This window comes from Diaporthe amygdali, assembly GCF_026229845.1.
Source record: "Diaporthe amygdali strain CAA958 chromosome Unknown NODE_12_length_1037015_cov_66_201586, whole genome shotgun sequence".
In the NCBI taxonomy this organism is placed as follows: domain Eukaryota; kingdom Fungi; phylum Ascomycota; class Sordariomycetes; order Diaporthales; family Diaporthaceae; genus Diaporthe; species Diaporthe amygdali.
Window position 1 is genome coordinate 447,158 of NW_026517032.1, and position 13,883 is coordinate 461,040.

General features: G+C 56.4%; 5 protein-coding genes across 5 annotated transcripts; 3 read left to right on the forward strand and 2 right to left on the reverse strand.

Annotated features, from left to right (window-relative positions):
• Nucleotides 1-303: 303 nt before the first annotated feature.
• On the forward strand, nucleotides 304-3,177 carry J7T55_001877 (uncharacterized protein; the record flags this gene model as incomplete). Its single annotated transcript, XM_053142785.1, has 3 exons — nucleotides 304-731; nucleotides 804-1,612; nucleotides 1,670-3,177. The coding sequence occupies 3 exons, from the start codon at nucleotides 304-306 to the stop codon at nucleotides 3,175-3,177; spliced, it is 2,745 nt and encodes a 914-aa protein (XP_052994330.1).
• Nucleotides 3,178-3,947: 770 nt separating this feature from the next.
• J7T55_001878 (uncharacterized protein) lies at nucleotides 3,948-5,129 on the reverse strand (the record flags this gene model as incomplete). The annotated part of the gene is made up of 1 exon (XM_053142786.1): nucleotides 3,948-5,129. The coding sequence occupies one exon, from the start codon at nucleotides 5,127-5,129 to the stop codon at nucleotides 3,948-3,950; it is 1,182 nt and encodes a 393-aa protein (XP_052994331.1).
• A 1,102-nt stretch (nucleotides 5,130-6,231) lies between these two features.
• J7T55_001879 (acetyltransferase 5) lies at nucleotides 6,232-6,898 on the forward strand (the record flags this gene model as incomplete). The annotated part of the gene is made up of 2 exons (XM_053142787.1): nucleotides 6,232-6,400; nucleotides 6,495-6,898. The coding sequence occupies 2 exons, from the start codon at nucleotides 6,232-6,234 to the stop codon at nucleotides 6,896-6,898; spliced, it is 573 nt and encodes a 190-aa protein (XP_052994332.1).
• A 101-nt stretch (nucleotides 6,899-6,999) lies between these two features.
• Nucleotides 7,000-7,883, reverse strand: J7T55_001880 (3-oxoacyl reductase; the record flags this gene model as incomplete). The annotated part of the gene is made up of 2 exons (XM_053142788.1): nucleotides 7,000-7,346; nucleotides 7,412-7,883. The coding sequence occupies 2 exons, from the start codon at nucleotides 7,881-7,883 to the stop codon at nucleotides 7,000-7,002; spliced, it is 819 nt and encodes a 272-aa protein (XP_052994333.1).
• A 2,412-nt stretch (nucleotides 7,884-10,295) lies between these two features.
• On the forward strand, nucleotides 10,296-13,007 carry J7T55_001881 (glutaminase a; the record flags this gene model as incomplete). The annotated part of the gene is made up of 3 exons (XM_053142789.1): nucleotides 10,296-10,463; nucleotides 10,592-12,704; nucleotides 12,760-13,007. The coding sequence occupies 3 exons, from the start codon at nucleotides 10,296-10,298 to the stop codon at nucleotides 13,005-13,007; spliced, it is 2,529 nt and encodes an 842-aa protein (XP_052994334.1).
• Between the last annotated feature and the right edge of the window lie 876 nt (nucleotides 13,008-13,883).

Below are 13,883 nucleotides of genomic sequence, written 5' to 3' on the forward strand. Positions count from 1 at the left end.
GCAGTGCCCTGTTACATGTGGGAGAAAGTGTCTTGGTGCAGTTGCAGTACAACAATTTTACTAGCACAGGTAGATTGACGTCGCTTCGGGAGCATGGACCTCAGGGTCGTCTTGTCCGAGTGGGCAAGCCTGCGGTGCTGCTCTGATACTTGCTGATCCTGCGAATAAATATTCCCAGGACGGCGGCTTCGGTTCTTACCTTCCTCTGTCTTTCTGCATAGTCACTATACATCTCTGCAGCTCCGCTACGCTCGTCCAAACTCATCGGCATATCCCTTGCTCTGCTACGAGGCAGCCCTTCACATGGCGGAATCCAGGGAAAACGAGAAGACTGAGCTCAAAGGGTTGCGCCGGGCTTCCTTTGCTCGTGCCCTCCACGTGCCAGCCATCGGCCGACGGAAGCACGTTGAGATCGTGGAAAATGCCAATCGCAACGCCTCGCCCAGCGGGAAAATCATGGAAAAAGTGTCTCAGCGCACCCCCAGCCCCAATCCTGTGACAGTCTCCATTGCTCCTCGAGGAACTGAGCACAATGACAGCGAGGAAGGCGCGGAGATTCCGGATATACCACTTCGACGGTCACATGTGAAGCGGGTCAGCGCGGACTACAGTGGCTCACCACTCACCACCTTGGAGCGAATGTTGAATACGGGCGGGACCCCGGATGTATCGAACAACCACGCTTTTGGTCCTATGAATCCCAATTCAATGATGTCCAGTGGCGAGAGGAGGTATGGTGCCCAACTTCCTGCTTTGCGGGAATCGGCTTTCCATGACCGGCTGGAGAACTGACGCGAAAGCAGCCTATCCGATGTCCCAGAGGCTTCATCTGCATCAACGATCAGACCAGAGGCTGATTCGTATCTCGAATCTGTGAGGGAGACTCACTCCGCCCCCGAGTCCACCATCGGCTCAGCTATATCTCCGTACCCGAGGAGCGCCCAAGATAGATCGACCATCGAGCCATCCATAACCTCAGTCTCGCTGCATACTGATTTCTCGTCACCCCTGCCCGCTTTGCAAACAAGAGGCGCCGACGAGTTGTGCGATGCTCTTGAACCGCTGGCTGAGGAGGATGTGGAGCCAGGCAGCTTCGACCTGGTCATACCCGCGACAAATCTCACCGTCTACAACCTCGAGAGGAGATCGGAGCTTTTGTTCTCAGTGGACCATCTGCGGCTTATTTTTGGTGATCCCATTTTCCTGCAAAGATTTCTGAACTTCATAAGCATCTATCGGCCCCAGTCTCTACCTCTTCTGCGTTACTATCTTGAAGCGTTGAAGGCGATCCGGGCTCTTGAGTGGGTCAATAGTGTGATCTCGGGTACGTTGCGACTAGATGGATATGACTTTGCTCTCAAGGGCCCACTGGAGCCAACGACGAACAAGTCTCTGCTGCAGAAAGCGGAGGACGCCTGTGAGAGGCTCGCGAGGGACGAACTGCCTGCCTACATCACCCATGTCTGGACCGAGTTTGTCGAGACTTCGATGAGAAGACGCATCACTGGCACTCTGCCGGCGCACCTGCATGACATGAGCGACGGTCTTGCTGAGGTCTTTTGTATCACTGACCCGTCTCGGCCGGACAACCCTATTGTTTTCACATCCGAAGGTGAGTTGTCATCTTTTTATCATTCTCACGGTGGCATCTGCTAATCGGCGCCGACAGAATTCCATCGTATGACCCAGTATGGTCTTGACTATGTCATTGGGAGGAATTGTCGCTTCCTTCAAGGTCCAAAGACGAACCCATTTGCGGTACAGAGGATCCGGGAGAAGCTTGATCAGGGAAAGCAGCATTACGAGACATTCCTGAACTACAGGCGGGATGGCTCACCGTTCATGAATTTGCTCATGTGTGCACCCTTGATGGATTCTACAGGAGTTGTGCGGTACTTCCTAGGGGCGCAGGTCGACGTGTCTGGGTTGGCCAAAGATTGCTCTGGGCTGGAGTCCCTGCGAAGGCTGGTCGACAGAGATGGAGGAGACAAGCAAGGGTCTGGAACTCAAGATATTGACGGCGATGCTGTCTCCAGAGTGGACAGTGGCGCCGACGTGGACTCGACCGCGCCTGCCAACATTCCACTACCACCTAGAGATGCCGAATTTGCCGAGGAGGACAGGTTCCGCCTCCTCTGTGAGATATTCAACCGGCAGGAACTCGAAACCGTCCGGCGCTACGGTGGCCGGATGCACCGGTCCCAACAAGAACAGATTCAGCACGAGTCAACCTCGAACTGGTCTAAAGGTCGCGTCATAATCCATGACAATGAGACCTCGCCGCCCAGCACTCCACGACGACAGAACAACTCAGAGGTGCACGACTACACCGGGAACATCACCATCTCCCCAAGAGCCACTTCCCCGCCTCTATCGGTCGCTCCGATCCCTTCAATCCCGGCGGTCCCTACTACTCTTCACGGTCCGCGGGTGCCTACAATCTACGAGCACTTCCTCGTCGTACGGCCATACCCGTCGCTGAAGATCCTCTTCGCTTCGCCATCCCTGCGCGTGCCGGGGATCCTGCAGAGCCACCTGATGAGCCGGATCGGCGGCTCGAAGCGCATTCACGAGGAGCTCGAGCAGGCCTTCGCGCTGGGCCAGGGGGTGACGGCCAAGGTGCGGTGGGTGTCGGGGAGCGTGCGGAGCGACAGCAGCAGCGGCAGCAGCAGCATCGAGAACGGCGGCAAGGAGGGCCGGCCGCGCTGGATCCACTGCACGCCGCTGATCGGGTCCAACGGCTCGGTCGGGGTGTGGATGGTCGTCGTCGTCGACGAGGACGCGGACGGCGGCGGCGGGCGCCTGCGGAGGGACGCGCCGTCCGTCAACGGCCCGCGCGCCAGGGGCGACAGGCGCAAGAACCACGACAGCCTCCTCGCCCTCGACACCATGTCGCTCAACGACTTCGCCGCCATGAACAGCCTGCCTCAGGACGAGGACCTGAGGCAGCACGTCAGGCACATGTACGAGGAGACGAGGAGGCGCGAGAGGCTTGCTGGGATGGACAGCTGGGATAAGAAGTGGCCCGAATCGAGGGACGGGGATAGAGAGACCATCAGGGTGAAAGAGGGGACCATCACGAGTTCTGGGTCCTGGAGGGGAAGGGTGGAAGAGCTGCGAAAGGTGTATAACAGAAGCCGTAGCAGCTCGCCGTTCACTTTGAAGGTGGATGATTGAGACGGGAACTAGTAAACCAGCACGGGCTCGTGCTTTGGGGCAGCTTGCGTGGCAGTAAATTGAAGGAACGGAAGGGAGTGACTGCCACTCAAGAAAAACTGGTTCGGGTTGGGTTTTGCGGGTAATGGGAATGGGGTGGAACTCCCAGGTCCTGCTGGATGGACTGTGAAGGAACGATGACATGCGACTGACCAAGGATAATGGGAATGCTGCATCGAGTGAAAAGGAGTGAGTGAGCTGGTCCCGGAGACCTGGATACTTGGGCGGAGATACGCACCTTCACAGGTCTTGTGTTCATGACCTACGGCCTGGACAATCTTTCGTTTCGCGATCAACTTGGTCCTGGCAAGTGACCTTTAATGAGAAATATCCTAACCCAATACCACGATGAACCAGTGCTTCATACATAGTTCCGCTGATGCCATGCCCCTACTAGCAAGCTTGTTTGGAATCACGACGGTTGTCATTCATCGAACACTCTGTCGCCTCTCCATTCAGTCTAGTGTAAATAAAACCAACGGTTCAAGTGGCTGCCCGTCTGTCTTGTCTTCCAAAACGCCTAGTGCCGCCTATACCTCTCCGCAGGTATCATCGTCACTTATTATGCCAGAATACAAAGGAAATTTACAGTGTAGAGACGGACATGTACGATCCGTCATGAGCGCCTGTCTGAGGGTTCAGTTTAAATTGATCCCAGCGCAGGATTCCTTCGTGATCCTCCAGCGATGTGAGCGAGCTGCTTGCAGTAAAACAGCTTCTTGGCTCTGAGATTAAGCCGGGGCGCTTTCCGTCTGGGCGAGCCTCGTCCTCCAGCTATCACACACTTCTTCAAACCCGCCCACGATGTCGCCACACACGCTCGCGCATTCTCTCTTCTCCAGCCTCTCGCCCCAGTTGCCCTTCGTCAGCCACCTCTCGCCCTCTTCTCTCAGTTCCTCGTCCCTCTTGAGCTCCGCCACCAGTTCCTTCGCGCTCTTCAATCTCCTCGTCGCCGTCACCGACGTCTGTCGTGACATGTGTAGCGTGTCGGACAGATACGACAAAGTCTGCACCAGATCGTTTGTCAGGTTCTGCAGGCCCATGATACTTGAGAATGCGGCTTGTGATGGCCTCGGCATCATCTCCTGCAGCGTGGTGAGCTCAGGCAGAAGCGAGTCTATCGTCTCGGAGTCGGGTGGTATGGCGAGGGGGTTGAGAAGCGGGAAAGTGAGGTTCTGCAGCTGGCGGGTTTGATGTGTAAGGTGTGTCGTAAGTGCTGAGTGTGCGGTTATGAGCCTTGTGGTATTGCTCTCGACGGTCGACTGCGGGGCTAGGTCCCTTAGACCATCTGTTACCCGTTTAAAAACACCGTCCGTGTGGCCTCCGTTGTTCTCTGTTCCTCGCCGGGCAAGCGATTCGACGGCATCCATTCTGGCGACAAGGGTGGCTGACATGCCTGGAGACTCGAGATCCGATTCGGAGCCATACTCGCTACCATCGTAATCACTTGCCTTCCTGCGGTGGCCACGGCCGTTCATCGCCGGTGGGAGCGTCAGGCTCATGTGCTTGGTCTTGCGGCCGTCTGGACTCCCAACATCTACCCCACTGTCCCGTATCCCATCCTGCCTTTGTGCGTCACTGTGATCCTCGCTGTCCTCGTCACCTGTGTCCACACTGATGCCGGGAGGTCCATTCGGGTCGTAGTAGTCATCCTCGCCGTCCGAGAGAGCGTCTGCCAGCTCGTCTGCAAGGTTACCCAGCCCGTTGCCGCCGTCGCCGTCCGCCATGCCTATGCCGCTGTTGTTGAACATGCTGTCGCCCTCGGCTTGGTTGAAGCCACTTCGTAGTGGGGTGCCGGGATCGGGGCCCGCAAGCGAGCTGCGGGACTGTCGCCTTTCTTGAGGTGAGTGGTTGAAGTCGAAGCCCGAGCTCTCGCGGGAGTGGGAGAATCGAGGGGTGGTGGGAGACGCCATTTTCTCGGTTGTTCTGTGGACTGCGTGGAAGAGGAGGGTTGTGTGTATTGACCGCCAAAGGTCGCTGGCTCGCTGGAGCCCTGTCTCGTGGTTTTGGGCCCCGCAGAGCAGTCTTTGGCGAACTGTCCGTTGAAGCCCCTGGGGTGTTGGTCTGGTACGGCTGACAGGGGACGGAGTACGGGTACGGGGCACTGTGGATGTGTGTCGAATTCGAATCGACGAACGGTGTCGTGGCTTGCCCGCAAAAGTGAGATGTATTCTGGTGATAGAGGATAAAGGAGAGACACGGGCCGTGGTCGTCGTCAAAGAACGAACAAGGGCGAAAAAGAGTCAGTCAGCCCAGAAAGTCGCTGTTGCTATAACAGAAATTTGCTATAGACAGCGGAGCATAACAAACACTCTGCGGACGTTTATTCGCTCGGGTGGGCTTCTGGCCTAGCAAGCATGAACAAGTAGACAGGTTGCTTTGTTGTGACGGTATGGGGCCTAGCAGGCATCGACGGGGTCGGTTGTAGAACAATGCCGGCGGCCTGCGTTGGTCGGAAGACGGGAATCGAAACTGAGTTGCGAGTTGGCCTCCTCTTGAGCGTGTGTCTCGTCATCGGCAGTGCCTGGATGGATGCACATGGCAGTCCAGGTCCAGCGCGATTAGTGACAATACCGTATCCATGTACCCAGGTACCGCAATCAAACGCGTCCCAAGTGTCAAAACGCTCGACAGGGGTTGGACAATCAGGGTTACATGAGCACTAGCAGCCAGGGGTGAGGCCAACGTCGCACAGCTGGTAGTCGCGAGGGTAGACAGCTTGATGGAATCGGCCCTCCACTCCAACGCCTGCACAATTTTTGGCCCTGACAATCAACGTGGAATGACAGAGAAACACGCCATTCACCCATTATTGTCTCACTCTACTGTATAGGGGGCCAGGATCGCGCTCTCTCTCTCACCTGTTGACGCCTGTTGACACTGAAGGGAACCGAGAACCGCCCTGAGCACAGATCGCGAGGGGGACGGGCGCTCACTACGGGCAATTCCCCAGCTGATGAGCACACGTCCGTGAACCAAGCGAGTCGGGGGTGACAGGGCCGAGATCAACTCACAATGGCAAATTTCCGTCGTTTCAGGCCCGACGACGTGAACAAGTTCTCAAAATGCAATCTCGACCCTTTTACCGAGACATATGAGCTCGGCTTCTACCTGCAGTACTACGCCAAATGGCCCTCACTCTTCCAGGTCGCAGAGGACCAGGACGGCAACATCATCGGCTACCGTGAGCCATTCTGCTCCCCGTTCCCCCCCCCCCTTTCCCCCCCGCGTCTCGTCCCACAAAGCCAGCAGGAGCATACCACTGACCATTCTCATAGTCATGGGCAAGCTTGAGTCCTCTCCAGCCTACTACCAGGGCTCTGAGAACTTCCTGCCGTGGCATGCACACATCACCGCCCTGACAGTGGCCCCCGAGGCCCGCCGACTGGGTATAGGAAAGCTGCTTAGTGAGCAGCTCGAAGCAGTCGCCGACGACAACAACGCCTGGTTCGTCGACTTGTTTGTGCGCGCCTCAAACCACAAGGCCATCGCCTTCTACAAGAGCATGGGCTACAGCGTCTACCGCGTCGTCAAGGACTACTACGGTGACAATGCTGAAGACCCTACCTTGGACAGTGAGGATGCTTACGACATGCGCAAATCCTCCAAGAGGGACACCAAGGGAGAGCATGTGAGAGATGACGGAATGCAGCATGAGGTGAACCCTGAGGACGTGTGGTGAGGGGTCTATGTCACCCAACATTCCCTGGGTGATATGGTCCGTACTGGGCTTCTGCGCTATACCGAACCAGAAACCCCAATATCAACATCTCCGTCATTAAATTATGTCCAAGCCCCATCCACTGCGTACACGCTGCCGCTCACAAATGTACTGTCCGGACCCAGCAGGAACACAATCACGTTTGCTACCTCCTCCGCCGTTCCCTGTCTTTGGAAAGCGCTTGGTTCGTCAAAGGGTGCGTCTGCAGCCCTGCCGCTTAGGTCCCAGTGCTTCTGCATGAGAGGCGTGTATATCGAGCCAGGAGCGACGGCATTCACTCGAACTTCGCGAGGACCATTCTCTTGGGCAGCGGCCTTCGTCAACCCTATCACGCCGTGCTTGCTGGCATCATATGCAGCATGCCGCGCGAACCCTGCGGCATAAGTGAATGTATGAGCGGTGGGCCCAACTAGTGCAATTCGGTGGGAATTGTGGTAATGGGCGATGCGGGAGCAGGATCAAGAGGAGCCGTACCTTTCGTCCCGTGGATGGAAGCGACGTTGACGATCGAGCCCCCGTCCACTATTCTCCTCAGCTCGGCTCTCAAGCAGTACATCATCCCTGTTAAATTCACAGCAATGATCCGGTCCCACTCGTCGTCGTTTAGAGCCGTCACCGCGTCCCTCCCGTGACCCTTCCCAATGATCCCGGCGACATTTGCAGCCCCGTCTAACCGCCCAAACTCTGACACGATGCTCTCTATCCACGCCTCGACGTCGGTCCGTTTCGAGACATCCACCTTTGATGTTTTGAAGCTGCGTTTCTGGGAGGTGAACAAGGACCCGGCGCTGTTCAGTGCAGATTGGTCCAAATCAGCTATGCAGACAATTGCGCCCTTCCGCGCGAGACTCTGTGCCGTGGCCAGCCCGATCCCGGAAGCTCCGCCGGTGATCGCAAAGACCTTGCCCTCGAGAGGGAGGACAGGCAAGGCGCCGTTCTGGGTCATTAGGTACGTTTCGAAGGCCAGAGGGACTTCTTCGAGATGTTCACCAGGTGTAGAAGTCAGGATTATCAGGCCCTTGAGGCACTATGGACCTGGTCCGGGGCGTCCAGGAGGTATTTATGCGTTCCGCCAACCATTCATGGAGCTACCCTCCCCGAACCAAGAGGCCCCCCAAGGAGCCGCCCGGTAGGCAGGGCGGAGCCATAACGTGGAGGCCACGGAGCATCTAGCCCGGCAAGAAGCAACAGTGGTATGTAGGTCTCCCGAGCACCCGAAGCGTGGCTACGTAGTGCGATCGCCTCGCAGATCAGCCAGTCTGGACGCTTAGTTGAGCGGGGTGCTGGAGAAACTCGACGCTTTTTGTCGGGAGTTCTGGCGGGGGACCGCGATGTTACAATTTCCCGTCGGCTGATAGAGAGATAGTGCAGTCGAGCTGTCATATGGAGCCGTGCCATAGCGGTGTTCAATTGCACCTCGACGAAGCGGGTAGGTGGCTCCCGGTCCGGATAGTCCACAAATAGTAGTCATGGCTTGCTTGCCTGTCGCCCGAGACACGTGCAAGAATTGGCTACATATAAAATAGATTGTCCATCCACTCGTAAGAGCCGCTCCGCCATTGATTCTTGTATATATGCTGCAGAGATAATCTAGTACTGGCTGAGACATGATTGGACTCTGGCCTCCGGAGCTGTCACGGCCTTCAGACGAACCTGGGGCTAAGGGTGCTAGCCTGTATGGGTGATTACAGGATAACATTTTAGTCAAGTCGCTATGGTTCCAGGCACCATAGAGAGAAATTTGAAACTCGGCCTACAGGCTACTATGCAGTATGTGTCGCGCAATGCGGAAACATTCAATGAAGGAGGGGTCCACACCAGTGCGTTTTGTTGGGGCTCGAGCTCTGGTCGCACATACTGTGGTCTGGTAGTCTGTTGGGAATAGGTACGATATAAGAGCTGTGACTTCGCAGAATGGCCTGTCTTCTTACAAAGATGGCAGCACTTCCTTTGCTCGCAGTATATGCATCACGACATGTCACGCGGTCCACCAGTCCGGTCGCGGTCGGATGGGCGGCCGACTTTGTTTGACTCGAGTGCACATTCAAATGCTGCAGCTCCAACCGGACCATGGCACTGAATGGCCACTGCCCGTGTCAGGAAGAGAAAGACGACTGAGTCGAAAGTCGCGTTCCTCTTCCCGTGGTATGCATGTCTCAGTGTTCCGCGCGGCCGGCTGTCTGGCGATCAACTACCTCGCGGTCTGATTGACGATCTGAGTTGGTGCTTGCTGGGCTGGCCCCAATTAGCCTGACCGTTGGACCCCAGCCGGCTCAAGATTCGAGAATGCTTCCCCGGATTCCAAGTTCAAGTTTCCCCACCAAGAGAGGGGCCGCTGCTCGCTGGCGGGGAGGGCGGCACTGCTTTGTTCCCCACAGCTGACTCGAAAACGGCGGTCTTGGCTAGCAGCATCTTTGCCAGGTGTCCGCGCCCAGGACCAGCTGTCTCAGAACCAAGCGTACCAGTTTGCCGGACCAGACCAACCGGACAAGGACAAGATGGAGGGGTCGCATTCTGTGCCTGCGTGGTGGGAGGCACCTGGACACTGGCGCCGTCCAATGTGCTGCCGCCTTGGGGTGTCTCTTGGTTGCTTTTGGGCCGGGTTTGACGTAACGCAGGCCCTAACAGGGCGCATGATCAGGTCACAGCTGGCCCAAAAGCTTACAAGCATGCATCCCGCCTGCCGAGGTCCGATGGTGGCCTGTTGCGGCAGGAATTGAAGGAGGTAAAGGGGCGGAATCGAGTCGCGGCTTGACGATGTCGAAGGCTAGGTGAAGCACCTGGGCACAAAGGAAGATCAAGTGATGAAACGACCGGGGGTGTAGGAAGGAACCCACTTCGGCTGGGGACCCTTCTGACCTCCCACGTCCCAGCAGGCCCACGTCATAGGGAGTCAGTCCACCTGGCACTGTCTGTGTTCTGCGTCTCCGTGTCTCCGTTCGTGTGTGTACCGACAGCGCAGCACAGCAAAGCGACGGCTGACGTGACCACAGCCTCAGCTTGGACTGGAGATCGATTCAGGGGGCCCCCGCCAGATACATTTTCCTTCTCCGGGCTTGAAACAGCCATGCTCACCTGCTCCGAGCTCTCGCTCTCCACTCCGTCTTCGCTTGATCTCTGCTTCTCAACCCGAATGGCCTCGGTCATCCTACCTTTCTCACCACACTCTGCCTCCTGACTGATCGCGTGTTGGCCAACCTCTCCCCTTCCCGCCCCTTCTGCTTCGACGCGGGTTCGTCTGAGACCAATCTGGTCATCCTGATCTCTGCGCTTTGTTTTTGGGCCCCCACGTGGTTGTGCTTGCCTCCTTCTGTCACTCGGAATTCTTGTTTCGAGCGTTGTTGGAGCTATTCTCAACATGCGCTTGAGCCTGTTAAGCCAGGCCGCTGCGGCTGCTCTTGCGAGCGCCTCGACTCTTACGCCCCCAATTCTACCACTGGTGGTCCGGAATCCATACCTCAGCACGTGGGTCCCGTCGCGCCATGCGCCTTGGGAACAGTGGCCCATCTTCTGGACTGGGCGCACGGTGAGTTCAATGAAAAGTCGAGTTCTTGGCACTACAGCTTTTCTTGAAGGCCCGAGAGGGCTAGTGGCGCCCAATTTCTACCACAGAGATCTGAAGGTGTCCAACCATGCTGACAATGGACCTGTCAGGTTGGTTTTTCCGTGCTGGCTGCAGTTCCGGACACGGGCGACGTCTACCCACTCCTCGGTCGACCCCAGGACTCTCTTGGAGGCTCTGGACGTGACTACAACGTGACTTTTCCCGAGTACCTCGGCGCCACTTTCGATGCTTCCACTACGAACCTCACCTACTTGATTGCCGCCCCCAAAGACAAAGATGAGCCTGTCAAGCTTACCTTGTCCTTCCTTTCCCCAATTACCCCAACATCCACTCTGAGACAGTCACTACCAGCTGCGTATTTGACCGTCTATGCCGAAGGGTCCTTCGACGTAAACTTGTACATCGACCTGAATGGGGAATGGGTTACAGGCAACAGGGACAACGACATCGAATGGAGGCTTCAGCAGACCCAATCCACGACCCGGACGAAATCATCCGCCGGCATAAAGACATGGAAGGTCAATCGCCGCACTCAACAGCTTCTTACCGAGTTCGATGACCGGGCGGAGTGGGGGACCCTGTTCTTTTCCGCACCGGAGGACGTGCAGCACGAGAGCGGTGTCTCGGCCATCTTGCGCAAGCACTTTTCTGCACGAGGCGAGCTCCGCAACGCGAACGATGATAAATTCCGCAGGATCATGGACGAGGAGCCCGTTTTCGCATTTTCGAAGTCTTTCAAGCTGGGTTCCTCGTCTAAGGCCGCCGGCACCAGTGCACAGAATAATGTCGGCACGAAGAGCGGCAGCGTGAGGTTCACCTTCGCTCTGGCTCAAGACCCAGTGGTCCAATTTGCGGCTGCCAGGGGATTGACCTATATGCGCCCATTCTGGGCCACCTACTTCCCTGTCGCGGAAGAAATGGTTGAATACCATTACCAGGACTTTGACACTGCGAGTGACTTGGCCAGTAACTACTCACGGCAGCTGGACATTGATGCCTATGCTTCAGGCTCATCTGACTACCGAGACATTGCCGCCCTGTCTGCGCGTCAAGTCCTGGGTGCTACCCAATTTTCGGGCACTCCGGACAACCCGATTTTGTTCCTCAAGGAAATCTCATCGAACGGCAACTTCCAAACCGTGGATGTCATCTTCCCTGCTTTCCCATTCTTCCTGTACACCAACCCCAGGTGGCTGGCCTACTTGCTCGAGCCTCTTTTGGAGCATATGGGAAGCGGTCAGTACCCCAACAAGTATAGCATGCACGATCTCGGTTACCACTTCCCCAACGCCACGGGTCACAGTGATGGTAACGACGAGTACATGCCTCTGGAGGAGTGTGGAAACATGCTCATCATGGGTCTTGCCTTGGTCAACGCATACAAATATGACACTCAGCCGGCATTCCTGAACATGGTGTCTGCGGACAGTGTCGGCATGGCAAAGGTCAAGGAAACCTCGATTGTCGATGAGTACGGCATGGACCGCGCATGGGGTCATGGCCAAGAGGTAGAGACTACTGACCTCAAAGAAGCGCAGAAATGGGTTCAGAAGTCGTACAAGCTGTGGAAGCAGTGGACTGTCTACCTCATTGAAGAGGCATTGGAGCCCAAGAACCAACTGTCCACGGACGACTTTGCAGGCTGGCTCAGCCTACAGACCAACCTGGCGCTGAAAGGCATCATTGGTATTCGAGCCATGAGTGAGATCTCGAGCATTCTGGGCGAGACCAAGGACGCCAAATACTACCGCGAGATTGCGGATGACTACATCGCCAAGTGGCAGGATCTCGGCCTCTCCAAGGACAAGCAGTTCCCCAAACTCTCGTATGAATGGTATGGTTCGTGGACCACCATCTACAACCTGTTCGCGGATTCCCTCCTTTGCTTCCATCTTCCGGAGGACTCGAGCGCCTCTGTGCAGGCGCCGCAGTCATCATCGGCGAAGTGGCGCTGGTGGCAATCAAACGAGCAAGCTCCTATTTCGGACCAGAAAAACTCAACGACTTTCATCCCAGACTACGTCTACACGCTGGCGAGCGACTGGTACCACAACGTGATGCAGCAGTACGGCCTGCCGCTGGACAGCCGTCACCTATACACCAAGAGCGATTGGGAGTTCTTCGCAGCAGCTGTTACGAGCAGGTCGACACGAACGGAGATCCTGACATTGGTGGCGAAGTGGTTGAACGAGACCGTGACAGGTAGGTTCACCCATGGGTGGCAAGGATGTGATCATGTACTAACTCGATGCAACAGACAAGCCGTTCACTGATCTTTATGAGACGGAGGGAGAGGGCGGATACCCGGGCGGCCTGGAGTTCAAGGCCAGGCCTGTCGTAGGTGGCCATTTCGCCTTCCTCGCCCTGGAGCGGGCCTGTGGTGGCAAAGCAACCGAGGCGCTGAGTTTTCTCGATGCCGAGGAGCCCAAGCAGCTGGATGTGATGGGTCTCCTGGAGGAGGAGAGGCTATTTGGGCTTTCCCGCGCTGCAGAAATGGAGTTGTAAGGCGGTATTAGCTGAAGATGGTGGGCCGTTGCGGGGCTATCTGGAAATGATTGCATGAAAATTAGCATGGATAGCACAGGATATCTAACCATGAACGGGCAATGATAAGTCCGTTGCTATCAGGTATTTGCTTGCTACCACGACAACGGCCTGGTGATTGGGAGGAGGGAACAGACCAGATTGCGAATGACACATTGTGAATGACACGGGACGTCATGGGATAGGCCAGAGGCACATACGTCACAATATGGAGCCCAGGAGCATCTTGATACGGGCGGATACATAGGTACAATAGTAGGCCTAGACTTGCAGGAGAAGCTGCAATGGGAATCCATCGCAGTCCGTGCCAACTGGAGAGACCCCAGCCAGAGTGTGGGGGAGAGGCAATCAACCGGATAGCCGACTGCATTGTAACCCATATCGCCTGGCAGTCTGGGCATTCGACCAAATCTATCTATCTACATACTGTAGCCTCATGTACGTAGTCAGGTGAGGCTGCAGGCCGATCCACTGGCCTGCAGCGAAGTGGACAAACCCATGCAGTGCCTGTCGCCGTCAACTTCCAGGTCTCCAAGATGCCAGCCCCATGCGAGGGTGCGAGGGTGCGAGGGTGCTCAAGCAGGCTGCAGGCAGGTTAAGGTGGCCGATGCAGAAGGCTATCCCAAATTGTGTTGAAGATCACACCGTATAGAAGATGCCGACTAGGTTATTCCGCAGGAAGTCTGCATACTGGCCGGGTTCTATCCAGCCGTTCGAGATCCCTGCTAGCTACTGTAGCGGCGCAGTAAAATTTAGAGCACATGCGGAGCGCAGGCAGGCCCCACCGTCGCCGCTCACCCCCCTTGCTGATTAGTCATGCTAGCCTTTGGATTCCAG